This window comes from Peromyscus californicus, unplaced genomic scaffold (genome assembly GCF_007827085.1).
Source record: "Peromyscus californicus insignis strain IS unplaced genomic scaffold, ASM782708v3 Scaffold_9__1_contigs__length_137607984, whole genome shotgun sequence".
Taxonomy (NCBI): Eukaryota; Metazoa; Chordata; class Mammalia; order Rodentia; family Cricetidae; genus Peromyscus; species Peromyscus californicus.
In genome coordinates this window covers 103487629-103515431 of record NW_026294617.1, presented here as the reverse complement: position 1 = coordinate 103515431, position 27803 = coordinate 103487629, and the positions used below count along the sequence as shown (strand labels likewise).

General features: G+C 40.8%; 1 protein-coding gene, 1 long non-coding RNA gene and 1 pseudogene across 2 annotated transcripts in view; 1 reads left to right on the top strand and 2 right to left on the bottom strand.

Moving 5' to 3' along the window:
• LOC128106273 (uncharacterized) overlaps nt 1-6892 on the top strand; it is a 146335-nt gene extending 139443 nt beyond the window's left edge. Inside the window, exon 5 of the long non-coding RNA XR_008216643.1 lies at nt 2484-6892. This is a non-coding gene — a long non-coding RNA (uncharacterized LOC128106273). The remainder of the gene's footprint in view (nt 1-2483) is intronic.
• Nucleotides 1-27519, bottom strand: part of Arsj (arylsulfatase family member J) — a 72030-nt gene extending 44511 nt beyond the window's left edge. The window contains exon 1 of the mRNA XM_052731664.1: nt 26374-27519. Coding sequence (XP_052587624.1) covers nt 26374-26765 — 392 coding nt within the window. The 5' untranslated portion in view covers nt 26766-27519. The remainder of the gene's footprint in view (nt 1-26373) is intronic.
• On the bottom strand, nt 149-2462 carry LOC128106272 (POU domain, class 5, transcription factor 1-like; annotated as a pseudogene).
• Nucleotides 27520-27803: the final 284 nt, after the last annotated feature.

Here is a 27803-nt window from a genome sequence, read left to right as displayed (position 1 = left end):
TTCAAGAACAAAATGACGAGTGATAGGCTCACAATCAACATCATTACTGAACTTTATCCCCCCCCCTCCCGCCCCTTTTGGGGTTTCTGATCCCTCCTCAGTAAATGAACTTAACCCCAAAGCTGTGATTCTCTCCAGGTTCTCTTCGTCCACCTCCTTTCCCTTGCCTCACCTCATGCTGGGGCAGGGCTGGTGCCTCAGTGTGAAGGGAGAGCCTAGAGCAGTGACAGGAGCAGAGGAAAAGGCCCCACCCTCAGGAAAAGCCACCAAAGCAAAGAGTAGAGAGTGGTGGAGTGGAGGATCCCATAGACTAGGGCACTAAGATGGGGCCCTGGGGACAGAAGAAAGGATACAGGTCCGCCCCCCCCAACTCCCCAACCCCCCCCCCCCCCCCCCCCCCCCCCCCACGCCGTCCCCCTGGAAAGGAGTCCCTGTAGCCTCATACTCCTCTCATTGGGAACAGGCAATGTTTAATCCTTTGCTCTTCTGGCACCGGTTTCAGGATATAGAGTCACACTCAGACTACATCCTCCTCCAGCCCAAGCTGCTCTGCCATGTAGCTGATCTGCCGCAGGTTGGGCTATTTCGGGCATTGCAGAAACAAGTTCTCCAGGTCCCCCTTCAAAAGGTTCTCAATGTTCCAACTGCTTTCTCCTGGGGGCCTGCCCCAGGGTCTCTGCTTTGCCTGTTTCCTGAAGGTTTCCATTGTTGGCTTTCTCCACCCACTTCTCCAGGGAGGCTCTAGGTGGGCCTGGAATCAGGCCAGGGATTGGACCAGGCTCAGGGGTGTTGGGGATCTCCTCATCCTCTGCCACATGAGTTCTGTGGAGGTATGGGATAGTATGGACCTCAGGTTGGACTGGGCCTAGTGCCCCAGTTGGCCTGGAGACTTCGCAGCTGGAGGGCCACCAGGAGCCTAGTGGAGAGCAACTCAGAGGGGGCCTCCCCTGGGCCTTATACTGTCTGCCCACCATTGCGAAGTTGGAGAAGGTAGAACCAAGTCCCAAGGAGTGCCAGGGCAGGAAAAGCCTGCAGAAGGAACTAGATCAGTTTTCTAAGCTGCTGAAGCAGAAAAGGATTACCTAGGGGGTACACCCAGGCCGACCTGGGGCTTACCCTGGGCATTCTCTTTGGAAAGGTTTTCAGGCATACAACCATCTGCCACTTTCAGGGTCTGCTGCTCAGAGAAATACTACATTTTTTCTCTTACATGAACTCAAATTTAGAGAGAGAGAGGGAGAGAGAGAGAGAGAGAGAGAGAGAGAGAGAGAGAGAGAGAGAGAAATTATTGCAAATGCATTAGTTCACAAAACTGGAAAGGAGATCTTGAGAGAGAAGTAAGAGATCATAAGAAGGTTGGGAATTCATGGCATTAAGGAATTGAGGAATATAATGTAATATAAGAGCAGATGTTTGGACTAACTAGGGAAAAGGGAAGGACAATGGGTGAAAACAGTCTCTGAAAGGTAATGAATGAAAAAAATTATATGACACATATGTATCAAGATTCCATGGCAAAATCCATTGCTTTTCATGTTAATCTAAAAAAGTGATAAAGAAAACCTACTTTGATGAATTAAAAATATGTGTTTAATGATTTGGATGATCACAACGTGCAATGTTCACAACATGGAGTGCTTTCAGTAATATTAGGTTTGGGTACGGCCCTTGGGGAAGATTCATTATACAAAACATTAATAGCAACAGAGGCTTCAACATGGTATCCGATGCCTTTTTTTTGGCAATGGTTCTTCTATATTCTGCTTTAGAAAAACTATTGCTACAATTTAATTTAAATATCTTGATTAGAGTTCTGAAACACGAGTTTATCCTTTTTTTTAAGTTAAAAGTTTAAAAGACCCTTTCTGTGATGAGTAGGCAGAAAAAAATAAGTCCTTTATGTATGTAAAGTAACAACACTGTAAAATTCAGCAGATAAAAAAAGCACCTAGCATTGTGGTTGATATATTGTGCACCCCAATAAACTTATCTGGGGGTCAGAGAACAGAACAGTCACAATATTAAACATAGAGGTTAGGCAGTAGTAGCACACGCCTTTAATCCCAGCATTCCAGAGGCAGAGATCCCTCTGGATCTTTGTGAGTTCAAAGCCACACTAGAAACAGCCAGGCATGGTGACACATGCCTTTAATCCCAGGAATTGATGGCAGGGAGCAAAAAGGTTTGTAAGGCGTGAGGACCAGGAACTAGGGGCAGGTTAAGCTTTTAGGCTTTTGAGCAGCAGTTCAGCTGAGATCCATTTGGATGAGGACACAGAGGCTTCCAGTTTGAGGAAACAAGATCAGCTGAGGAATTAGAGAGGTGAGGTTAGCTGTGGCTTGTTCTGCTTCTCTGATTTTTCAGCGATCACCCCAATACCTGGTTCCAGGTTTGTTTTTATTAATAAGACCTTTTAAGATTCATGTTACATAGCATGATCATATATTTGAGTAGAAAAACTGTTTTCTCAAATTGTTCTCTAGCAAATGTAGAGTTCCATGGAAACCTCTTCAATCAACCCTTGGATGATGGAGCATCTAAGGACGTGTACCCAGAGTCCTCTCTTCTCCTGAGCACAGACATGTAATCCAGTACACAAATGGGCTTTCATATTCCACAGGACTGATTCCCTTTTACATACTGAACATAATGATTTGCTTTTTTATTTTACATAATTTTTTATGTTTTTTTGAAAAAGAACATTAAATTGCAAAAAAGATTATAAACTGCTTATGTAAGGGGAAAAAAACCTTAAAAGCAAGCTGGAATTTCATCTGTAAGGCTTAAGTACCTCTCTCAGTTTATGATGCAATGGCAGTCTTAAAAGTTTTATGAATAAGTAGCACACTGAATCACAACATGAACCTGACATCCTGTCTGCATAACATCTTCTAGGTTAAGCCTTAGTAATTACCATTTTATATTCCATGCTTAGGTGCCCAAGTAAAACAACCACACTGAATGACATATACAAGTGCAGCAAATCTTTGTAAATTTGTAGTTTTGGGAACCAGATAAAAAGAAAGAGTAAGCCAGAATAAGGAAAATTTTAAATGCAGCCAGAGATTGCCTGGAATCTAATTAGGGATGCCTTCCAGCTGTTGTTACTACCTGGAACCTCTTCTTCTGGGTCCATCCTCTAAAACATACTGTGGGGAAAGAAGCAAAAATAGAGAGGTGAGAGAGAGGGAGGAGGAGAAGTAGAGGGAGAGACAAGTTGAACAAGGTAGAAAAGGCTAATTATCAGATATTGATTTATGATTTATTTAGTGATTTACTTAAAGCACTGCTTGTACTGCCTGTTTGCCAAGCATGACTTCACTTTTTACTTCAATCAGAATGACCCAGGGAAATAACTGAAATGATGGGTTATTGTCCTTAACAATCTGCTGACTGCCTGGTAGGCTTCTGTAAAACCTTTCCCAACCCACCTTGTGTTTTAGAGTATGTAAGTAGAACATAAACTGGACCCTGCATTTAAGCCTTTCAGGAGCTGTCGTGGCTTTTTCTCTCCCAATGACATTTCCTCCCTTCCACTCTCAGTGGTGTGAGGGTGCTTGTGCAGAAAAATGCTCAAGTAGGACCACCCACTGTACTGAGTGCTTCTGTGTTTAAAGCATTACTTTATAAAAAAAATCTAGTCGAGTAGGCAAGAGAGATATAGAAACAAATCTCAGTGTTCAAAAACTTATGTGCATTCTAGCAACACAAGGTGTCATCAACAGTATCTTCAATATACTAGTGACGGTATATGACTTCATGTTTATCTGTATGTAGAAGATTAATATATTTATTTGCAATATGTTCCCTTAAACAGACAAGATGATGATTAAAAAACAAGTTCTCACATTCCATGCCTTGATGCAGACTAGACCCTACGTCATGGATCTGTTGCTTTTCTCTGTGTCTATGAACTTGCCTATTTCAATCTTAGGTGTCATTTTTATGTACAACTGTGCACATAGCCAAGTTAAGGCACAGAGGATGGGAAAGGATGATGACAGTGGCTTGCATTTTCAAGGTTAAGTAAAATTTCCAACAGTTTCATTATTGTGGTTCAGATGAACTCCTCCTGTTCACTTAATCATTGGATTTCCACTAGCTTGTCTTTCCATCTTGAAAACATCTTCCTTTTGAGCCTCTGACCTCTCTAATTACCATAGTATTCTCTTTTTCCTTTGCTTTAGGCTAAAACCCTCACCTAACTTACAATGCTCTCCTTTTCTACTCCATCAGCAGTTTTAAACAACTTTCAAGAATCAAAGTATTTGTTTAAGGAGTGTGTGGTGGTGGTGGTGATGGAGGGTGGTGGTACTGGGTGGTTAAATGATCTTTTGTTTTGCCAATTTAAAACACAGTAAAAATTTAATTATGATTGGAGCTCTGAGGAGAACATTTCTTTTTCAGGCAAACATTGTGAAATTAAGTGATATGTCACCAGTTGCTGTGGGGTTTGTGCTAGTTGGCTCACATGGAACATAACCACATCATCCAATGGTAGACTGTGGGGAAATAATTTCTGTTCACACTCGGTTCAGTGTTCTCTCCCATTAACAGCCCAGCCTCTAACTACGCATGCCATTTCCTTTCAAAAACCGTCTATTGAATGTTTCAAATGTGCAGACTCTTAAGTTGGTGACTCAAATCCCCAGTACTGAATCATCTAGCCAAATATGAGTCAGAGCAATAGATCCTTTGCAGACATGTAGCTAACTGAACTTAAGGGAAATATGTAAACTTGTGAACAACTTCTTAGTTATTATGAGATATGGGAGTAAGAGAGAAAAAGCACAAGGCTGGTTTCCTGTCTTATCTTTCCTGAACTTAAACATCTATTCGGATGACCTCAGTCCTACCATCATTTTCCTTAAAAGGATCACAGTGACCATGTGTGGCATTTAAACAAAGATTTTACAGACAGCTGCTGTATCTTACTTTATGCTAATTTGCTGTGGATTTTTTTAAAGGCTATTTGGCAATGCCAGCCAACATGAGATTAACCATCTCATCAGAATGTGTTTATTTGGCAGTGTATTATCAAAGGAATTCTTTTCCTGAAATGAAATGAACATATAAAGCCAAAGGGCATAGTTTAAAGTTATTCCCCTCCTCATATTATGGTTCATGTCTATTTGGGTTAATGTTATTATGATCCACCAACCACCAAGCAGAACTTTTTCTCAAAGTTTTAGTTGCTTTTTTTTTTATTGCAAAGTTCTGATGACCACTCATCCAGTAGCATTCCTTCCATCACTAATTGTTTCTGATTCCTTCCCATTCTTAACTATGTTGGTGGATTTTTTTCAGTGTTTTAGTTTGCATTCAGCAGCTCTCTTTTCGTTGCCAGCAGTGCAGTTTTACAGGACTGATAAGGAGCTAGGAAACAGTGATGAGGCAAGAGGGAGATGTTAAAAATGAATGAGGTGCTGGTACAACAAGTCATAAATAGGCATGTCACAGAACAGACATCAAGGAGGTCACATGTCACATGGTCGTTCTCTGTATCTGTTTCTCCCATACTGATCTAGAGTTTGTTACCTTGTGCTCTTCTCTAAGTGGCTATTGATATGGTATTGGATAACAATTTGAAGAACTGGGTATTTTGACGTCTGAGAAACTATACATCCCAGAAGTAGCTGTCTTGTTATTGTTTTTTACATACTCCTTGTGTCTGAGACTGGAGGCTAAGTGGTTCGTGCCTACATCCATTGAAGCATTACAATCATAAGATTATGTGGTGGTTTGAAAGAAAATGGCCTCCAAAGGGAATGGCACTATTAGGAGGTGTGGCTTTGTTGGAGTGGGTGTGGCCTTCTTGAAGGAAGGGTATCACTGTGGAGGTGGGCTTTGAGGTCTCACATATGCTCAAGCCACGCCCACTATCTCAGTTTACTTCTTGTTGCCTGCAAGATGTAGAACTCTCAGCTCCTTCTCCCGTGCTGCCATGTCCTGCCGTGATGATGAATGACTAAACCTCTAAACAGTAAGCCACTAAATTAAATGTTTTCCTTTATGAGAGTTTCTGTGGCCATGGTGTCTCATCATAGCAATAGAAATCCTAAGACAGATTATCACCTCCACCCATTGCTTTTCTACTCTCTAACTACCTGGGGGTATAAGCAGATGGCAAGCTCTGATTCTGCCACCCTCCTCCTCCCCCACTGCAGGATTTTTCCTCCAAATAAAAGCCTGTGCTGTCTTAAGAAAAATAAAAATAGAAAAGTTTGCCTTATCATATGAAAAATTTGGTGAGAATTCCTGGAATGCAAATTATACATGGCTCTTAAAAGCTTAGGACTAGGAGCAGAGCAGAGTATCAACATTCAAAAAAACCAACAGACAAGGCTGTGTTCATACATGCATTTAACATCTAATTTTTGCCAGATAGGACTGAGGAGTGTGCATGAGTGATGGCTAGTCACAGATAATCAGCAGACTTCTTTCTTTGGAAGAGTTTGCTATTTCTCACCAAAGAAACTTTTGCCGCCTAGCTACCTAGAAGGGAAAATTGACCATTTCCTCTTCTTCAGCTCCCTTCCCAGCATGTGGATCCAAGCTCCCCTCTAGGAGTTTGTGTAGATTTTAGATGAGGCTTTGTGTTGCTGTTACCGGAACAAACACTAATGATTCATGTTTTTGTGCATGTGATAATTTTGTACTTGTTCTTAAGTGTATCTTCTCATGAATGAAACAAATTGAAAATGGTTTAACTATAAAATGCTATACCTAACACAAATATGGAAAAATATTGTCATTGAACTACCTCATCTTTAATAGTTAATAGTTTAACATGTAATTCTGGCATATACATTAAAATGAAAGTCATACTTTGTACAAAACAACAACAACAATAACATGTACCAAAAACATTAATAAAATACATGGTATCTTTCTTCTGATGTTGAAGGGTTGTTATTTACATTTTCTAACTTTGATGCCTATTTCTGGAGAATGACTATGGCTCAACATGTTATTCATTTGTAACAAATAACTTGATAACTTATCTTCCCTGATATGTTTTTTTTTTTAAAAAAAAAAGAAAAGAAAGAAATAAAGAAAACCAGAGTCTTTCAAACCATGACCCAGGAGCCCTGAAAGTCTGGGTGGAAGGGTTCTGAATCTGCCTTAGAAGGCAGTGGTTGGTATCTGGGAACCTTCCAGGTACCCTGCTGTCATGTCTGATGTATTGGACTTTTCTGTCAAAGATGGCATTTGAATGAGAAGTTCCCCAGTGAGAGTTTGTAAATCACACAGCAAGTTTCAAGTCCGACAAGGAAATGAGTCAGTCTACCCACGGCAGACAACATGTGCAAACCTGCAGAGTCCTGTAGTTCAGAACTGCAGTGGGAGTGATGAGAGGAGACTACCGTGTAGTCCCACGTGGACAGGGGATGCCAACATAACGGGCCAGGAGCAGGTGGGGGTCTGAGAAGGCTTCCAGAACCTGAGTGGTAAAATTCCACAGAATAAGACAACCGTCCCAGTTTCACACTAAAGAGCAGGAGAGGGGAATGAGAGTGAGTATCCGTATATGATACATTTCAACACAAATGTCATGGAGTGCATCACTCTGTAACCAATGGAAAGTTTTAAACATAAGAGAGAGAGATCTTTCTTGAGAGAGGGAGGGAGAGAGAGTGTGTATGTGAGAGAGATTTGATATGATAAAGGATTCCTTAGACCTCACTTCACTTAAGAAAGACTGAGCTTTCTTTGTATCAGAAAGAGACTTTTATATCACTTATTTTTAATAGGGAACGGATGTTCGGGCTTACATGTTAGATTGGACAGAGTGTATGTTTTAATTTCAAAGTTGGGTGTGGTAACTAAGAAGAATGTATTGTAAGAAATATTTGTCTCTACAGACTTGTTTTACTGTTGGCACAGCTGTTTATTCTTTGGCCCAGAAAGCAACTGCAGAAGACAGCAGGGTTACTTCCCAGGCTGGCTCATAGGCTGCTCAGCAAGTGATGTGTCTTGGAGAACAAAGAAGAGATCACCATGTGGAAAAGATTTCTCCTTTTTTTTAAAGACTATTTTCTAAAAATGAATGCAAAATGGCACAATTTTAGGCGTTTCAAAATTAAGAAACAAAGGGTGTGCCTCAATTAAAACAAAACCCAGTGCTCTCAGAAATGAATCCCTAAAATATTATAACTCTAAAAATTCATATGTGGAACCAGCCTACTCAGTCTTTTGCTGTGATAAAAGAAGACATGTGTGTGTTTGTGTATGTGTGGACATTTGACATTTAATGTGATTAATGATCTGAAACCATAGTGCTTTCATTCCCATGGTATTTTATTTTGCTCACTGATATAACCAAATGCCCGACAGAAGAACTTGAAGGGAAGGTTTCTTTTGACCTTTCCAGGAAGACATGGTCGTGGGGTGGCTTGGTCCATGGTGGCAGCAATGTTCATATTTTTGTGGGTCAGTAATCAGGGAGAAGCTAGCATACCTCATAATGGACCTCTGCTGATGACTCACCTCCACCTGCCAGGCCCCACAGCCTCCCATACAGTCCCACTGGTTGAAGAGAGAACATTCAGACAAATGACCCAATGAGGGACAACTCACATTCAAACCTACATACATGGAGTCTTCTTGTTGATTTCCTTTCCTCACCAAGCATTTGAGTGACTGGATATGCTGATGTGTAGGATCTGTGTCTGTGTTCAGGATTTGGAAGAATGATGGGGACTGGCGAATTCACTCAGTTAGTGCTAACCTGGTCAGCCATGGAAGCATCTCTTGGTCATAGTCACCAGTGCGGCTGTGTCTTCTTTTAAAATATTACTGAGTGTCCATGTCAGAACTTGATGCAGATATTCTGCTCCATCTGTTATGCTTAATTAAAAAATATGTATAAGACTGTAACCTCTAAAACTATAAAACCCAAAGGACCAGGAAAAGGCAAGGGGAAAACAAACATTATTTATTGTAGGCTTTAAAGACAAAAGCACAATTTTCAGCAATTCCTTTGTGAGCAGTTCTAACTGCTGCTTGAACAACATTGATTCAGTAAAATGGTTTTTTTTTTTTTTTGTTGTTGTTGGTTTGGTCATAATCTCTGGCTTTGAAGCTCTTTGCTCCTGTTGGATGGCCATGCCTGCTGGATCTGCTCCTCAATCAATCAGAACTCACCTATTCCCTAATGTCTACCCACCATTATCTCTTGCACAGGGCACAGTAAAGGGATTCTTAGCAGGTCTTCCTTGTGTAAACCTTACCTCTAAATTTATCCTCAGTGCAGCTACTGAAGTAATTCCATAAACCTACCTGAGATCACAACACTCCTAAGACCCCAAACTTCCAGTGGACCCTGCTTACTCGGAGGGAGAGTCCTTGCCTTCAGGAGCTGGCTTCTGGGACTCTGCCATTCCATTTCTTTTCTTCTCTTGCCCTGACTGGTCCAGTTTCACTAGGATCACTTCTGGGTGGTACGCGAGCACACCAGAGGTACTACTCTCCCAAGGACTATGCATTTTCTGTTCTTTCTTGGAGCAGGTGGATACAAGTTTATCCCTTATTCCATGGTCTCTGTAGCATTGCTGGTCCACAGTTTCTGTCTTGAACTCTCCTTCCTGCCTTCTCATCTTTGTAAAGAAGGGCATTACCTCTGACATACTGTGTCATTCACTTACATTTTCTTCCAATTGGCATGGCAGTATAAAAGTTCAAAAATGGCAACATTTCAAATGTTTGCAAGTCTGACTACCTTTGGTTTTATGGCTTAGTTCTCAGAAAGTCTATTGCCTTTTTATCTTAAACAAGCTGCTTTGCCTAAAGAGAGAATCATTTTCTCATCCATTTTATGGGAGATGGAGACCATGTCTTTCCTAAAGTTGGAACTATGAGATCCAAAAGAAGTCTTCATATCAGAGTTCATGAGGGCAGACACAAGTCTTCTAACTTGCTCTTGAACTTGCACTAGGAGTTAGTCAACAGCAGTGGGAAAGTGAGAGATACACTTGTACATAACATTGGACTGGAGCTCTACTACAGTATCACTCAGTGTGACCCTCAGAAACAGCTGTTCCCCATCACTGGGGAACTTGTTGCAAATGTCACACCTCACTTTCCATGCTAGACCTTCTGCTGTAGGACTTCTAGGGTAGAAACCAAGCACATTAGGTTGAAAAAGTCCTCCATGTGATTCTCAGCACTATTTACTGTTGCAAACTCTAATTATCAACACTGAGGAGGTTGTTAGAAACAAACTGGACAAGATAAAAAATGCATGTAATTTTAGCACTTTGGTACATAGGCAGGAAGAGCCAGGGTTCAAAGTCATTCTGTGATAGAAAAATTTGAGGCCAGCCTGGGCTACATGGCACACTGTCTCAAGACCAAGTAAAAACAGGAAAAGAAAGCTGTTATAATTAACAAAGTATTTGAAGTAATTACTTAGTTTTCAAAGTCAAAATAAAGAAAGTAGATAATTTCTACTTCTAACACGGTAACAAAAGTTGGATTCCAGGTACATTTTAATTGTCTTATGGGACCCATATATATTGAAATTTATATAATAATATAATAATAAGAGAATATTATCAGAGTAATGATAAAATATTAACAAATTTCATGTCTCACTATGGGAAGACAAACTAATGTTGTCATTTTAAATTTATATATGAAACAAACCAAAGTAAGAACTTACTTCAACTCACCAAATTTGAATGTGGAAGCCAGTTAGAAAATTATTTTTAAGTAATTATGTCTATTTTTCTATAGAAGCTTTTACTGGAGGAACATATTTATTGACTTCTACCACAAAAATAAACTGTACAGCTAGACTAAGTCCATCCTGTCAATCATCTTGATAATGGAGTGGAAAAATCAGTGCTTAAATTGGAATCCCATTTTCATTACTCTGGAACTTTGACCAAGATAGGAAATCTTTCTATGTATGAGGTCATCATACATAAAATGAGGTTTGAGAGAATGTGTTGAGACACAGGTTTAGGTAGGTCCACACATTTTGACATACATCTATTGGAGGATCTATATTAAAATAATAGAGTATAGAATAGTTATATTAGTTAATATTATACCAGTATAGATATACTATCAGATTTACAGCATAAATTATTATAACATAGGTTATTAATGGAATGGGTTAGCCAGAACAGATGACTCACTATTTTTCCTTAGGTAAGACAGCATAGAATTTGAGTAAAGTATTTACAGAACTTTGGTTTGTTTTAGATAGAAGAAACTTGAGCTTACCTAAATGTTGATAGAAAAGATTTTGAGAATATAAATATTAATTATGAAAGGGAGATAGAGGTAATGTCTCATGTCTTTGCTTGATAAACTGGTGCAGATGGGAAGGAAGACAGAACATTGCTTACTAGTAATACCAGTAGTTTGTAAATTTGCTGTTAGCAATATGAAACTGATGGCTTACTGTGACTGATGATTTTTTACAATGAAAGTATATCGACAGATGGGGTGGTTTGGTCCCCACACACTCATGTGTTCGAACGCTTGGCCCAGAGGGAGTGGCACTTTTAGGAGGTGTGTGACCTTGTTGGCATAGGTGTGGCCTTGTTGGAGGAAGTGTGTCACTGTGGAGGTGGGCTTTGAAATCTCATATGCTCAAGCTACACCCAGTGTGGCACTCAGTCTTTCCTTCTGATGCCTATGAATCAAGATGCAGAACTCGCAGCTCCTTCTCCAGTACCATGTCTGCCATGCTTCATACCATGATGACAATGGACTAAACATCTTAAAATGTAAACCAGTCCCAATTATATATTTTCCTTTATAGGAGTTGCCACAGTCATAGCGTCTCTCCACAGCAACAGAAACCCAAACTAAGACAAAAGTAATAACGAAATTTAAGAATGGGGGCTGAAGAGATGACTCAGCAGTCAAGAGCACTTACTGCTCTCTTAGAGGAGCTGATTTTTGTCCCTAATAAGCACATTGAGCAGCTTACAACCACCTATAACTCCAACTCCAGGAGATCAAACACCCTATTCTGGCCTTGATTGGCACCTGAATACATGTAACACACATGCACGTACGTACACACACACACACACACACACACACACACACACACACACACACACACAAATCTTTTAAAGAATTAGAAATGGTGGTTCTAGCCGGGTGATTGTGGCGCATGCCTTTAATCCCAGCACTTGGGAGACAGAGGCAGGCGGAACTTTGTGAGTTCGAGGCCAGCTTGGTCTACAGAGTGAGATCCAAGAAAGGCACAAAACTACACAGAGAAACCCTGTCTCAAAAAACCAAAAAAAAAAAAAAAAAAAAAGAAAAAAGAAATGGTAGTTCTAAAGATTAGGACACATGACAGAAAAGAGAAGCCAGTGTGGTCATGATTTCAGGTAAAGGTTCTACACTTGAGATTTCAGAAATATTTGCTTCTATTTGTCCTAATTAAATCAACTCCAAAATTGGGTTAAAACTAAAACTCTCCATATGTATGTGCTTGTGTTTATTTGGAGAGAGGGTTCCACCATAGAGGCCAGGCTGGCTTAGAAGTTATAATTCTCCTGCTCTGTAACTAGATAACTGGAATTATAGGTACATAACACCTAAGACTTTATTTGTAGTTGATATTTACAGATTTTATCATTTAATGTATTGTTGCATATTTTGGGGATTAGGAGGAAAGGGGTTCATATTTGCAATATATTACAATAGTTGAAATGCAATCGTCACTTCAGGAGTGAAAATGATGCACTCAGCTCCTTCGTGCCTGGTGTAGGGTGAGAAAATAGTCAGAAAACTGGGAAAGGAGATGAAAGTGGAATTTTCCCAGGGGAGAATGAAGCATATTCCTACAAGGAAGAAAGCTGGGGAAGGGCACACAGCCCTGTTAGAAAGTGCTGGAACCTTGGCAGTGATGACTCTGAGTGGATAAATGGGGGCAGTGTTGATTCATATTTTGTAGGTCCTCAGATGCGCTTAGGAACTGGATTGCAGCCTCCAGGGAGTGGGAACTGCTGAAGTGTTAGCTGGTAAGACTTGTGCTGTGTTGTGGGAATTTTACTCCAGTTCTTTGTAGAGATGGATTCCGGTGCTGTAAGCACTACAGGTCTTTTAGGAAGTTATTGAAATAGTGGCCACTGAGCATGTGGCATTCTGTTTCCAAGAAATCTAGATTTATGTGTTAATTTAAGAACTAATTTTGGTACACCTATTAAGTGTCAACTATAAAGCAAGAGGGTGTTCAGAACTGAATAGAGTATATGTATGTATATATATCTATATATATAGAGATATAGATATATATATATGTGTGTGTGTGTGTGAATATATATGTATGTATGTATACACATATCTATTACATTTAGTCAAAAAATGTTCTAAAATCAATGACTGAATAAAGTTGAAGACATCACTATCTTTTCCATTACCCGTTTTCAATTCTCACCTAGCTTCATGTTTATAATACTATTGTTCAAATATTTCTCTTATCACACACTTAGCAGGTTTCCAGCAGGTTTTGCCTTTCTTACCAACCAATAACTGATACAAACTGCAAGTGCAGAAGCTAAAAACATCCTACCCCTACCACCTTTGTGGACACCTCAGAACTAATGTTACATGGAAACAAAGGGCAGACAAAATACACAAAAATAAAAGCATACATAGTTTAATTTTAAAATGGCTTGTTGATCCTGAAACTGGAAAAGCAAGATAATACATTAATGGAAAGCTTATTAAAGAACACATTTTTAATTAAAATAGAAGCACATCACTTTCTCCCTTCCCCTTCTTCCCCACTCAGCCTTTCCAAAGTTCACCCTTTCAACTCATTCCATGCCTCAACTCTCAGATTAATAGATTTATAACATCCCTTTTTGATTATTATTGTTACATACATGTACATATATGTGCATGAATATGTGTGCATCGTTATATAAGCACACTCTGTGGAGTCTGTTTTTGTTGATTGTATGTATATGGTTGGTTACCATGGAAAACTTTTATAAAGAACAGATAGCTAGGATCAGGGCAGGATTAAAGTCGTGGAAATACTCTATGTGTAAAGGGAACTTCACTTCATCATATGACATGTTAACAAAAGTCCTCAAAGTATCTCACAAGTTACATTAGCTGGTCAGTGGAATTAACTTTGAGGCTGGAAAAGTAGTGAAACAATTCCTAGTCTACCAATGAAAACTATATTTAAGAAAGATTAAATGGCATATTCAAGACTGTGAGACCAAAATGAGCCATCTTAGAAATAAGACCAAAATGCTTTCACCCAAAAATTAAGGCCTAAGATTTCTCCTTTTAGGAATAGGCCATTAGTTACTGAAACCAGTCAGTTCAGATTCCAGAAACCAGGAAGTGTAAAAGTATAGAGTCACAAGGTAGTCACGAGGTAATGCCTGCCAGACTATGGAATGTCCTCTCCCTGGTTTCCAGGGTAACTGACCATAAAAATGTCCCCACCTGAGGACAGCCAATGACAGCAATGGTGGCAGGCAACCACCCCCTTAGAAGTAAGATTAAGCCATGATTTCTAGAAAGCCCCTTGAAGCGAGCTAATCAGAATTGTACCCGTACTAGCACCCCTAAATGATGTAACCTTGTGATTTTTTCCCTTTAAAAACTGAGCTTACAGAGAAGTAGGCACTTCCTCCAGCCTCCACTATGTTGGATGTATTGGATGAAGTCCCTGCCTAGGCTTGTATTGTATATCCAGAATTAAACCTTGCTTTTGCATTCTGGCATGCTCTTCTTTGGTGGTCTCTCTGGGGGTCGCGATCTGGGCACAACAAAGATTACAGTCTTGATTTTGTTGAATCAGACTGCAATTCAGATTTTGTTACTATAAACTCTGGGCCATCATTTTTATCAAGAGTAATCTACAGATTCAGTACAATCCCCATAAAAATTCCAACACAGTTTTCCACAGATCTTGAAAGAAAAATTTTCAGCTTTATATGGAAACACAAGAAAACCTAGGATAGATAAAACAATCATGATTCATAAAAGAACTGCTAGGGGTATCACCATTCTCAACTTTGAATTGTACTACAAAGCTATAGTAATAAAAACAGCATAGTTTTGGCATAAAAAACGATTTGTTGATCAATGGAATTGAATTGAGGTCCCAGATATAAATTCATACACTTATGGATGCCTGAGTTTGATAAGGAGGACAGAAATACACTCTGGAAAAAAGACAAGCATCTTCAACAAATGATCCTGGTCAAACTGAATGGCTGCATGTAGAAGAACCCAAGTAAATCCATACTTATCATCCTGTACAAAACTCAAATCCAAATGAATCAATGACATCAATATAAGGCCAGAAACACTAGATCTGAGAGAAGAAAAAGTGTGGAACAACCTTGAACTCATTGTCACAGGAATAGGTTTCTGTACAGAACATTATTAGCACCGACACTAAGAGAAACTTAATAAATGAATGGTGCCTCCTGAAACTGAAAAGCTTCTGTATAACAAAGGATACTTCCATTCACACAAAGCAATAGGCTACAGAATGGGAAAATATTTTCACAAATTACACATCTATCATAGAGCTAATATCCAAAATATATGAAGAACTAAAAATAATTGGCCATAAAGAAAACAACCCAATTAAAATGGGGTACACATCTAAAGAGAGAATCCTAGAAAGTGGAATGGCTGAGAAGCACTTTAGGAAATGTTCAACATCCTTAGTCAACAGGGAAATGCAAATCAAAACTACCTTGTTATTTCATTTTACACCAGTCACAATGGCCAAGGTCAACAAAAAAAGTGACAACTCATGCTAGAGAAGATATGGAGCAAGGGGAACACTCATCCATTGCTGGTGAGAGTGCCAACTTGTATGGTCACTCTGGAAATCAGTGTGGCAATTTCTCAGGAAATAGAGAATAGATCTATCTCAAGATTCAGCTGTATCACTCCTAGGCGTATACCCAAATGACTGTATATCCTACTATAGAGACACTTGTTTAATCATGTTCACTGCTGCTCTATTCATAGCAGCCAGAAACAGACTAGATGCCTTTCAAGTGGATAAATGGACAAAGAAAATGTGCTAAATTTACTCAGTTCTTATAAAAATGAAATTTGCCAATAAATGAATGGAATTAGGAAAAAAAATCCTGAATGAGGTAAGTCAATCCCAAAAGACACATGTGCTAAGTATCTGCTTATATGTGAATGTTAGCTGTTAAACCTTGGATAAGCAAGCCACAATCCATATAACCACAAAGATCAGGAATAGAGTAAAGGACTAGGGGGAGAGTTGGATCACCATAGGAAGGAGAATAGAGTTGTCATGGATGTATGGAGATGGGGGTCTGGAATGGGAGGATCAAATGGTAAGGGGGAGAATATGGACAGGGACAGCTAAAACTAAGGGCCATTTGAGGAGTCATACAGAAACCTAATAGAGCAGAAGCTTCCTAAAATACATACGTGTACAGAGGTGATCTAAATAGAATTGCTAAAGAATGGGGAGACCGAGCCCCAACTGGATATCTCTCATCACCTAATTCCACTTCTGGGAATGGATTATTTTTAGTCAAATTGCTGGCCAAAGGAGTACCATAGAAACCATAAACAACCCAGGCTATTGGTTGCTTACCACAAACTGCTGGTAAGGCCTTGTTGCTGAAGACAACATCTATACAGCTCACTGAACATGGAGTCAAATTGGTGCCTACCTAGAGTCTTTACCCCAGTGGTCTAGTGTTTACGGTACTGCAAGGTACTCTGCACACTACCAAAGTAGAAATATAAGCACCAAACCAGCTACAAACTCTTCTATCTACAATGGTGACCCATGTGCAGGATGCACTAGTATAATAGTGGCACTAAGCTTGTGAAACTAACCAACCAATATTTCATTGTGTTTGAGGCCCACTGTGTGAGGTAGAGCCCATCCCCAACACTGCACAGGTGGTTAAAAATCTGAGACTATGTATCCCAGGGATCAAGGGGAAAACCAAATTCTACTGTTTTACCAAAGGAAGATAGCAATAAAATGACTCCTAACAACGTTCTATTTTATCCATAGATCAGTGTCTTTTCAGCTATCATTAGAGAAGCTTCCTTATGCAGTAGATATGAACTAAGACAGAAACCTACAGCCAGACAATGTGCAGAGAGTGAGAGACCTTTGAATATTCAGGCCTAAAATGGCATGTCTCCATCAATTCCCTCCCCTCGAGGGTTCATGGGACCCTGGGAATAGGAGGCAAAAAAAATTGTTAGAGCCGGATGGGATGAAGGACACAAGCAAGTGAGACCTTCTAAATACAGCAGGACTGGGTTACATATGGACTCACAGAGTCTGTGGCAGCATGCACAGGGCCTGCACAGGTCTGGGCCTGATGGATGAGGTCCCAGCACTGAGAGTGAACGTGTACACAAGCCCACATCCCTAACACAAAAGCTATCTACAACTGATAACCATTTGCAAATGAAAAATTAGTTTTTCTCCAGTGGAATCTCACTGCGTATACAAACCACACTTAAGGGCATACCTCATGCAGGGGCGTTTTTGGAGGTTCTTTGTCAGGTTTGTGTGTTTGTTTTTCCTTTTCCTTTTCAGGTCCTTTGGGTGCATAGTATGGTTTCCAGTTTTGTGTTTCTATGAGATCTCTGTGTGTGCAAATATGTGCATCTCTGCGTCTATACGTGTTCCCTGAGCTTTCCTTTGGCTCCCTTTCTTCTGTTTGTTTTGCCCCATTCTATTTTTTTAAATCTATTATTACTATTATTTATATTATTATTTATTTCTCATCATTATTTTAATGAGTGTGGATTTGGGTGGATGGGGGAGTTGGAGAGGATCTGGGAGGAAATGGGGGAGGGGAAACAGTAATCAGAATATATTTTATTAAAAAATCCATTTCAATAAAAAAATTCTGGGCCATTTTTTTTTCTTGATCACATTTCCTACCTGACGGAAATAAATAATTGTTTATTCAACTATTCTTTCTCTCATTCTTCACGTGTTTACTTAACGCGTAGGAATACAGAGCCCTGGCCTGGGTGCTGTAAAATTTATGGAGTTATAAATCAGACTCTTGCTTCTCAGGGGGCCAGCAAGGGAGGTAAAAGACTTCCTAAGAGCTGGGAAGGAGTGGAAAATCATGCCTAATAAGACAGTTATAGAAAGAATTGTGGAAGGTCCCTGTTAAGATAAATTATTTCTGGCTAAGGAATCATGGGAGGCTGTATGAGGAATGTGGTGGTGTTGCTGAATCCTAAGGAGTGGTTGGCATTTGGGCAAACAGTGAAAAGGCGTGAATTCCACAAGTGAGGCAAAGAGACGGGGAGCAATGAGAGGAGCCCTAGAAACCCTGTGCCATCCATCCCTTTCTCTGGTGTGGAGAGTTTGAAAGTACAGAGGCTGAATAAACTGCTTAAGGACGGGGCTAAGGTGTGATTATAGTTTATGTGGGAGGCAGAAAGTACTGAAGAAAGCCTTGAGGACATTGATGGAGCCATACAGTTTAAGCTTAAATACGTGCTTTACAGTTTAGAACGTGATCTTGGCCAGCTTATATAACTCCCCTAAAATTTTAATATTCTATCCGTAAAATGAGAACATTTGTTAAATATTTTATTAATATTTTCAAATATTGAGTGCGAAGATTAAAAGGCAGGATGCTGGAAAAGAAACAGGCGCACCAAATCCCTCAGAGAAAATTAATTTCTTTTCTCATTTTTGGTACGTTGGGGAACCAAGGGTGCTGATGCTGAAGGGGCTGTTGTTATGAGTCTCATGTTTTAGTAAAGCAAATGTATTAGATGAATTGAAGAGAGAGGGGGTAAAGGCTGAAACATGAGAGGCAGAAAGGTTTCCTTCTTCTTCTTTTAATTACAACAGAGCACCCGGAGAAACAGATGCCTCACAGAAACACCACTACTGGGAATGTTTAATATCTAGACTGTTAAAAGAACATTTCATCAAACTAATTATATCATAGCAAAGTACCCACAGGGCGAGATGAAATCAAAGTCATCTGTAGAATTTTGCTAGAATTCATAGTTCTCAGCCCTCTGCTCCTAGATACATTTCAACCATCTGGAATAACGTTTTAAGAAACTCAACAATATCACTTGAACAGATACATATTCAAATGATGAATGTGCCTAATTTTAAATGAATCTTTGGGGGCTCATTGAAAATTCAGCACTTTGATCACCAATGTATGCCACTAGCCTAACTAACCAACACATCTACTCTCAGACAACCCAAAAGTTGGCTAGGACTGGCAGCTGTCTGCTGGATGGCCTTGGCTTTGGGCTCTTCACAGACTGTCTAAGGGAGGTTTGAAAGTCACTCTCCATTTGCTATATTCATCTTCTAAAGGTGAAGTAAGGCTTGAAGGGAATTCTTGTTTATTGACAGATAACTATAAGCATTTATATTTTCACAAGTACCTAAACATTATCTATCTCTGGAGGTAAGTAGTAAATTTTTAATAACTGGTATCGAACATTCTCTGTGTATAGAATGCTACTTTCAAACAAGTAGATAGAGTAGGAAGCATTATGACCTTGATGTTGATGGGAAGTGTGTGTGTGTGTGTGTGTGTGTGTGTGTGTGTGTGTGTGTGTGTGTGTGTACAAGGCTGTACAATGAGCTAATTAAATCTGTTCCCCCTAAGCTTCCTCTGTCACTTTATGCTGAGAGTGAGTGACTCTAAAATTCAGTTGCTTTTTCAGGGTTTCCAACAATAGTGTAGTTGTAAGCTGATAAATCCCCCAAAGACACACTGTAGCTCTGGAGCCCTTGGCAAGTTCTCAGAGAAGGCCTCTGGATCCCTATCCTCTGAGACAAATCAAAAGCCCCAGAGCTCTTGGCTAAGTCCACAGCTGTGCAGTGTGACCACAGTGGTTCATGGTGGACACTAGGAAGTCTCTACTTTATTCAGCTGCACAGGGAGGCTGCTGTTAAAGCCAACCTCTTAGAGTCTCTTAAGAAAGCTTTGGAGGGAAAAAATTCATCATGGATTTGGTGCTCTGTGTTAATCTTCACCATAACTCAAGTCTCCCCAACATACCTGCTGTCACTGATTTTAACCTCTAGACATCTCTATCCTCTACTTTTATTCAGTGTCCCCTATCCTTACTCTCCAGTCCTTCCCAATGAGCCCTCTGTTACTATAGTTTGCTCTGTAGTAATCTCTTAGCATGACCTTAGCATGGCCCTGGACATTCCCTCTTTTCACTCTAATTCATCACTGTCTATCCCTACCTTACTTTCAGCTCAGGGTTGGTCCTTTACTCCACTTCACTTCTCACAGAATCTGAGGCGGGAATAGATAGGCATCTACTTAGTTCCTCATTACACTTTTTTTTGTCCCATTTTTTGGTCTTTTTATTATTATTAATTTTTATTTATTTTATATACCAACCAGTTTCCCCTTCCTCATCTCCTCCAGTTCCCTCCCTTCACCTCCTTTCTAACTGCCCCCCCCGACTCCTCAGAAAGGGTAAGGCCTCCCATGGGAGTCAACAAAGCATGGCATATCAAACTGAGGCAGGACCAAGCTCCTCCTCCCTTCATCAAGGCTGAGCAAGGTATCCCACCATAGGGAAAAGGTTCCAAAAAGCCAGCTCATGCTCCTGGGACAGATCCTGGTCCCACTGCTAGGGGGCCCCACAAACAGACTAAGCTACACGTGTCACTCACATCTAGAGGGCCTAGGTCAGTCCCATGCAGGCTCCCTAACTGTTGGTCTAGAGAGTCTGTGAGCTCAGGTCAGCTGTCTCTGTGGGTTTTCCTGTCATGATCTTGACAGACACACACACACACACACACACACACACACACACACACACACACACACACACTTACCCACGAGATCTCATTTATTTGCCCTTCCCAGAGCAATCCACGTGTCCCTCTGAGAAGACAAACACAGTATGTACTCACTCATAAGTGGGCAGTAGGCGTAAAGCAAAGGATAACCAGGCTACAACCCACAGCCCCAGAGAAACTAGGTAACAAGGAGGGGCCTCATTACACTTCTTAGCAATTGTTGTTTCCCTTCAGAAACTCAATCCCTTAAAAAGCAGCAGTGGAGCAGAACAGACTCAGTCCTTCAGCCAATTCCAAGCCCCACCCCTTATCCCTTGGACACAGTCAGCACGGGGCCACCTTCACGACTGTTTTCATCATTTTCAATAGTTTAAATGTCCACAGGAATGCGGTAGCCAGCACTCTACCCTAACATCTCACCTTCCTCACTTCCAGAGAGCTCACTCTGTCTCACCTCAGCCCTCACTTCTCTATCATTTGTAAACACTGCAGTACTTGGAATTTTGTCCCGTTGTGAACTTCCCCAACCACTCTGTCCAGTCCTTTCACTCAGCAAACTACTCACTGAACCCCCATCCATAAACTCAATCCATCGATGTAAGAACATAAACTCCCTGGCTTCTTTTTCTTTCCACATTCAAGTCCACAATCAGTCACTGTGTTCATTTTGGAAATCCCTGATCTGCTTAAATTCAACTCTGCAATCACGGTGCTTCTCCATGTGGCATCCGACTATGGCAGGATAAAAAAAAAAAAAAAAAAAAAAAAAAGCCATGACTGACCCTGTCAAATCTAAGCCACAATGCTCAGGTGGATTTTCTGGACTGTCAGCTTTTTGACCACATTTCCCTGCTCAGTTCACTTTTTCACTCCCCTAGAAAGTATTTTATATCCAACTTTTTCAGACATCTAGATCTTAATTCTCAGTGGGTGATCTCACTTTCCACGTTATTTAGAAAGTGGAATGATTCCAAAGTGAACTTCTCCATATTCCCCTAATCAAATCTTCCAATAATTTTGCACTTTACAACCGTCTTCGTTCCTTTTATAGTGAGTGAAGTGATAAACAACAGCCAAAGGATTTTGAGGAACAGTTAGGAAGACTTACATTCTAGACGAGCGGTTCTCAACCTGTGGCATTGTGACACCTTTTTAAATGAGTCTTTTATAAGGTTCGTAGATCAGTTATCCTGCATGTCAGATATTTACATTATAATTCATAACAGTAGTAAAATTACAGTTGAAGTAACAATGAAATAATTTATGGTTGGGGAATCACCACAACATGAGGTACTGTATTAAAAGGTCACAGTAATAGGAAGGCTGAGAACCACTGGTCAAAACATTAATATTTATCATACAACTATGTTTAAGAGAAGGCACCATTGGAGAAAAGGATGATCATTAGAACAGAGGAGTCCAGAAATGGACCAAATGTATCAGTTGATGAAGATGATTCTGCAATGCTATGTAGAATATGTGGTCTTAAAAGTTCTCTCTCTCTCTCTCTCTCTCTCTCTCTCTCTCTCTGTGTGTGTGTGTGTGTGTGTGTGTGTGTGTGCAGGCACTCATGTACCACAGCATGCATGCCCATGTCATGACATGCTCATGGACATCAGAGGACAACTCTTGGGAGTCCTTCAGGACCCAGTTCTCTCCTGCTACCTTGTGGGTTCTGGGGATCAAATTCAGGTTGGCAGGCCAAACAGACAGACAGAGGACAGTGAGTACTTTGGAACCCTGATTTAATACTAAATCAGAAATTAATTCCAGGTGATCTAAATATAAAAACAGAGCAATAAAAGGTTTAGGAGAAAAAGCCTATTATGGTGCTATGATATAAGCAAGACTATATTCAATAAGCACAGGAAGAAAAATAACATAAATTGAATTATAATAAATTAAAACCTAGTCATTAAAAAACACATTCTTGAAAGAGTGGAAAAGAAAGCCACAGAATGGAATATTAGTGCAGTATAAACAGCTGACAAAGGAGGAGATTACATAAATAATCATCACACTCCATCAAGGAATAAATAGTCACTTAAACAGAAAATGGGAGGAGGATTTGCATAAATACTTACTAAAAGACACTCAACATTATTAGATATTATTAAAATGCAAATTTTAATCAGGACAGCATACCAGTTTACAATGACCAGAAAGTCTAAAATGAAGAGACAATACCAAATGTTGGCATAGATGGAGTTTACCACACAGTTGCAGTGACAGTTCAAGCCCAGAAGCACCACTTTGCGAACTGCTGGGTAGTATCTACAAAAGCTGCACACACATATGCCTATACAGAAACAATTATTCTTGGTAAATACACAAGAAGAATGCAAAGATACGCTCACCAAAGCATGAACGAGTATGTTTATGGCAGTATATTCATAATGGTATCAATATTATGTTGGAAACTACCAACATTCTTGATGATAGAATGGATAAACACATTGCAGCATGTTTACACAAAGGAACACTATCCCACAGAGAGATACAACAAATTACATCAATAGGCAACAATATAGAGAAATCTGTAAGAGTAAAAGCAATGACTTATTGTGAGATAAATTCAATTTTGGATAGCCTGTCTTTCTTTAGGACTTCAAAAATGCGTGTCTAATGTTTGCAAACCTATAATTCAGAAGCCGTCTTTATGGTCTTCTTAAAGAAGTGCTGTTATTTTTCTGGGCTACCACTTCCTTAAGAATAATAAAGTTATCTTTAAATTGATTGAACACAGGCAGTCACTCTCTCAATTAGCCTTTATGTCATCAGACTAACTATGAACATCCTTTGACCACACTGCATCATTACCCTTCTTTGACTCTTAGCAAATCTATATAAAAAAGGAATAACAGTAGCAGCTATATTACAGAACTGTTGTGGGAATTAAATGAGATAATATGTGTAACAGTGATAGCTCCATAGATGCTTGCATTTAATCCAGATGCTTTCAATTAGCCATAAACAGCATCATCATCAGAATAACAGGACATGCCCATAAAAATTATTAGTGATTTCTGGACACACCCCATCGCTGCCGAATGGTGGGTAGGTCCAGAGATTTGTAATTTGACTGGCATTTGAGGTGATTCATTCTGCACTCTTGAGTTTGAAAGCTACCACCTAGAGATCAGGTTTCCCCAATTGTTCCTCACAGTTTGCAAGTAGCAGTCTGCATGTAAAGACTGCTTTCTCATGGTGACTGATATTCAGTGTTGCCAGAATAGTATAATATAAATTATAAAAAGAATTTGTTGCAATCTGTGTAGCATAAAAGAATTTCACATTTTGATTCACCAAAAATATAAAAAGAAGTGTCGTTGTGCGAATGGTATTAAATGTTAATTCAGCTTCAGTCATGAGACTCTTCCCAAGTCGTATAAAGATATTTGACTCCTCTCACATTTCACATAACCTATTTCCCTCTTGAAATAATCCATCCCACAGGGACTGTTATTGCTTCCTTCCTTTTTTCTTTAGAGGATGCAGAAAGCACATACATGTTCTCAGAGACAGGATAAGTACCATATTCTCTGGGCCTGAGGTATTCATATTAAGCCTGGAACTAGACTCCCATAACCACTTTCTCACATCTGTATTCATTTATAGGAAAGTCCCAGGGAAAACTTCAAGTGAGACATCTCCAACTGCTTAACTCAAGTAGAAATCTGTATCAAATCATAGAAGCTATTTGAACTTTTCTGGTCTGTAAAACAATTATGCAACTTATTGCACCAGACATAAAATTTTAGTGGGAAGCAACATCTTCCCATTGGATGAGTGATTGCCCGACAATGCTGAGTCAGCCTTTGGGTAAGGGAAAAAAAAACAAACAAACAGGAGTTATTTCCATCTTTATTTTCTCCAGTCTTATTAGGTAAACTTCAAGGTATTGATAAAGGTAGAATAGATTTTTATCAGTATAAGATGTTTAGGACCAAATGTCCTTATTCAGCAAAAAGCCCTGAACATACTTTATTGTGTAAAGTAAGTTCATCTAATCCAGTTTCATATTTTTTTCAACTACTGTTGGCTCTCCTTGCAAATTTAAATTCTGTAAATCAGTTGAAGTGTCTTTCTGACATGTTCATTTCATGAGCCGAGGTTAAGGATGGTTGGGAAGAGAGATGAAGAACTTAATCCTAGGCCACCAGATGGCTTGTTTTCTAGCCAGCAATTGCTCCTTTATAAATATCCAATGCTCTTGACTTTATGATGCAATGGCTAACATTGAAAGTGACTCTGAAGGACACTAAGACTTTTCTCCTCCTCCTCTTCTTTTATTTTCTGGGTTTGGTTGTGTGTGTTTCTTTTTATTTTTCTTTCTTTCTTTTCTTTTCTTTTTTTTAACTTTTGAGGTAGGATCTCACTTTGTAACTCCGATTGACCAGGAACTCACTATGTAGACTAGACTGACATCGAACTCACAGAGGTCTGCCTGCCTCTGATTCCTGAATGCTGGGATTAAATATGTGTGCCACCATGCCCTGCTCTCTATCTCTTCTTGCTAAGGATGAAAAAAAATTTTCTGGTAGTGATGGTAAATTTTGACAGTTTGCTAAGCAGTGGAAATTATGCTGTAAGCAAAAGTCTTTGCAAGACAGAGATTCCTACAAAACACTGTAGTCTTAATTTTTCCAGACTGGTTACTGGCTACTCTTATGGGATCTAATTCCAAGAACAACTTCACTTGAAGCAAGGGTTCTCTGTCCTGAAACCAAAATCACAATACGTCTAGATTGAAGCCACGAATTGTTTAGGAGAAGCTTGACCCTTGACCCTCTTGCTTTACCTGACTTCCAAACTGAATTTGCACCATGAAAACAAATTATGATCATGTATAGCCTGACAAAGTAAAAACAGGAAAATGTACGAACACCTTAACAAGAGTAGCTATTTAGCAGACTGATGACAGCATTAAAAATGTTTCTCAATCCTATGAGCTACAACACTTACTCAGACTCCTTCCTCAGTTGGGAGAAGCAGCAGCAAATTCCACTGAACTCCACTGCATCTTGAGAACTGCCTTGGCAGTTAGATATAACATCATAATAGAAAAGCATCTGCCAAAGATCCTGACAGAGTCCTATTCCACCCTCATCACGTTCTACGTCACCTTTTCTCTGCTTCTGTGGCCTCTGTTCTATCTGTGATGACCTGGGGGTTTGGGTCATGCAGTTCGAGATTTTGTTACAAATTAAGAGTTGTAAATGACACCTTGCTCTGTGATTTCTGTTCTGATACTTGGAACAAAATGTGAACATGCTTGAGAATGGAAACAGATTTGGAGGCAGCAAACATGGAATTCTCTGGTTGGTGGATGAATGTGAAAACCCTGACACCATTCAAAAGCTCGTAGCTGGCTGTCAGGGGAAGAAACGGGAGGAGAGTAGGACCTGGCTATTAACACTAACATCGAGGGACTGTACACATTCGTCCATTCATTTTTTCATTCATTGGATCCCCCCCGCCCCGCCCCGCCTTCCGTGCTTTCTGTTCCTCCCTTGAATGAGAAAGCAGTTTTAAATAAAGGCTTAAGATGTTTCCAAATAATAAATAGAAGTGGCAACACTTACTTTCCGGTAATAAACTGGCTCCTGGACGGTGTGCAAATAGGCTGGACATAGTAGTTCTCCAGTTTAACTCCTTCGGCTGCGAGTTTGTCCAGAGTGGGCGTCTTTATCTCAGATCCGTGGTAACCCACATCTCTAAATCCCTGATCATCAGCTAAGATGAAAATGAGATGGGGCTGGGAGGTGGCCGTGGAGCCTGGTTCAGATCTCTCTCCATCTTCAGTTCTCAGGGTCCCCTTTTCTTCTAAACCCTGGCCCCAGCACAGGTAGCCGTAGGTGAGCAGGCTGAGGACCCAGAAGCCTGTCAGGGCACCCATCACCACTATCTTTCCAGGCCACACCCAGCCCTGAGGAGGTGGCGGAGGCAGAGGCTCCGCGCTGTCCCTGGGGGCCATTCACTCAGGTCCCAGCAGAGACTCCACACACGGAACCCTGCCCCCTTTGCTGCTGCTGGCACACTCATGCATGCGGAGGGGTAAAGCCAGCTGAAGGCTGCAACGGAATCCTGCTCCCCTCCCAGCTATCACAACTTCAGTCCTCTGGAGGTGATGGTTTAACCGGTGGATGCTGGAAAAACTAGAAGGGCGCAGGTCTTCTCCATCAGTGTGCGCTTTTTCTCTCCTAGCACCGCCCAGCAGCTTCCACAAAAAAAAGTTAGTGTCTTCGCCCAAAAGTTCTCACGAAGGAGAACTGAGAGGAACTGATAGCTGCACAGGACAGTGACTTTGGGGTTCACATAGTCCTCTGCTTTGTCGGGGAGTAGGACTGTGCCCATGTGCAGGCAGGCACCAGAGGTGGTGGGACTGGCATCAGTTCAGCGGCCCCGGCACCCGGGAAGCCTTGCCAAGTTGCTCTGAGCGACTCCCTGCTTCTGGATGGATGACAGGCTGAGCCTAGGGGACCTGCTTCTGGCTGGCTGCCTTCCGCACTTTTTCGGGGCTATTTCCCCATCTTCCCCTGTGGGTGAGTCAGTCTCCCTGACCCCTCTCCAGGAGGCCAAGTGAGAAAGGATCCTGCCCTAGAGCTGGCCTTCCCACGTCTTAGGTAATTCCGTCTCTGCCCCGCAGCGCTTGCGAACACTCACCGGGTCCTGGCCGGTGACCGCCAGCACACGCGTCCCCTGCGGGTGCTGCAGCTGCCCCTGCGTGAGCTTGGGTGGCTGACTTAGTTCTGGCTCTCTGTGCCTTCTCCCTCTACTCGCCAGGCAGCCCCAGCCGGAGATCCATGCTTGCTGGCTGAGGGCGGGCCCAGTCAGGGGAGGCGCTGGCTCTCCGCCCTCCTTTCTGCTCCAAGAAGGATAGACCCGGGAAGGGCGGCTTCGCTGCAGGGCGGCTCCCAGGGGTCCCCATTGGGACATCCCTGTGCAAGTCGTCTTTCTGTGGGTCTGCGAATGGAAAGTCCCCTTACTCATCTGGAAACTTTGGAAGCTACTG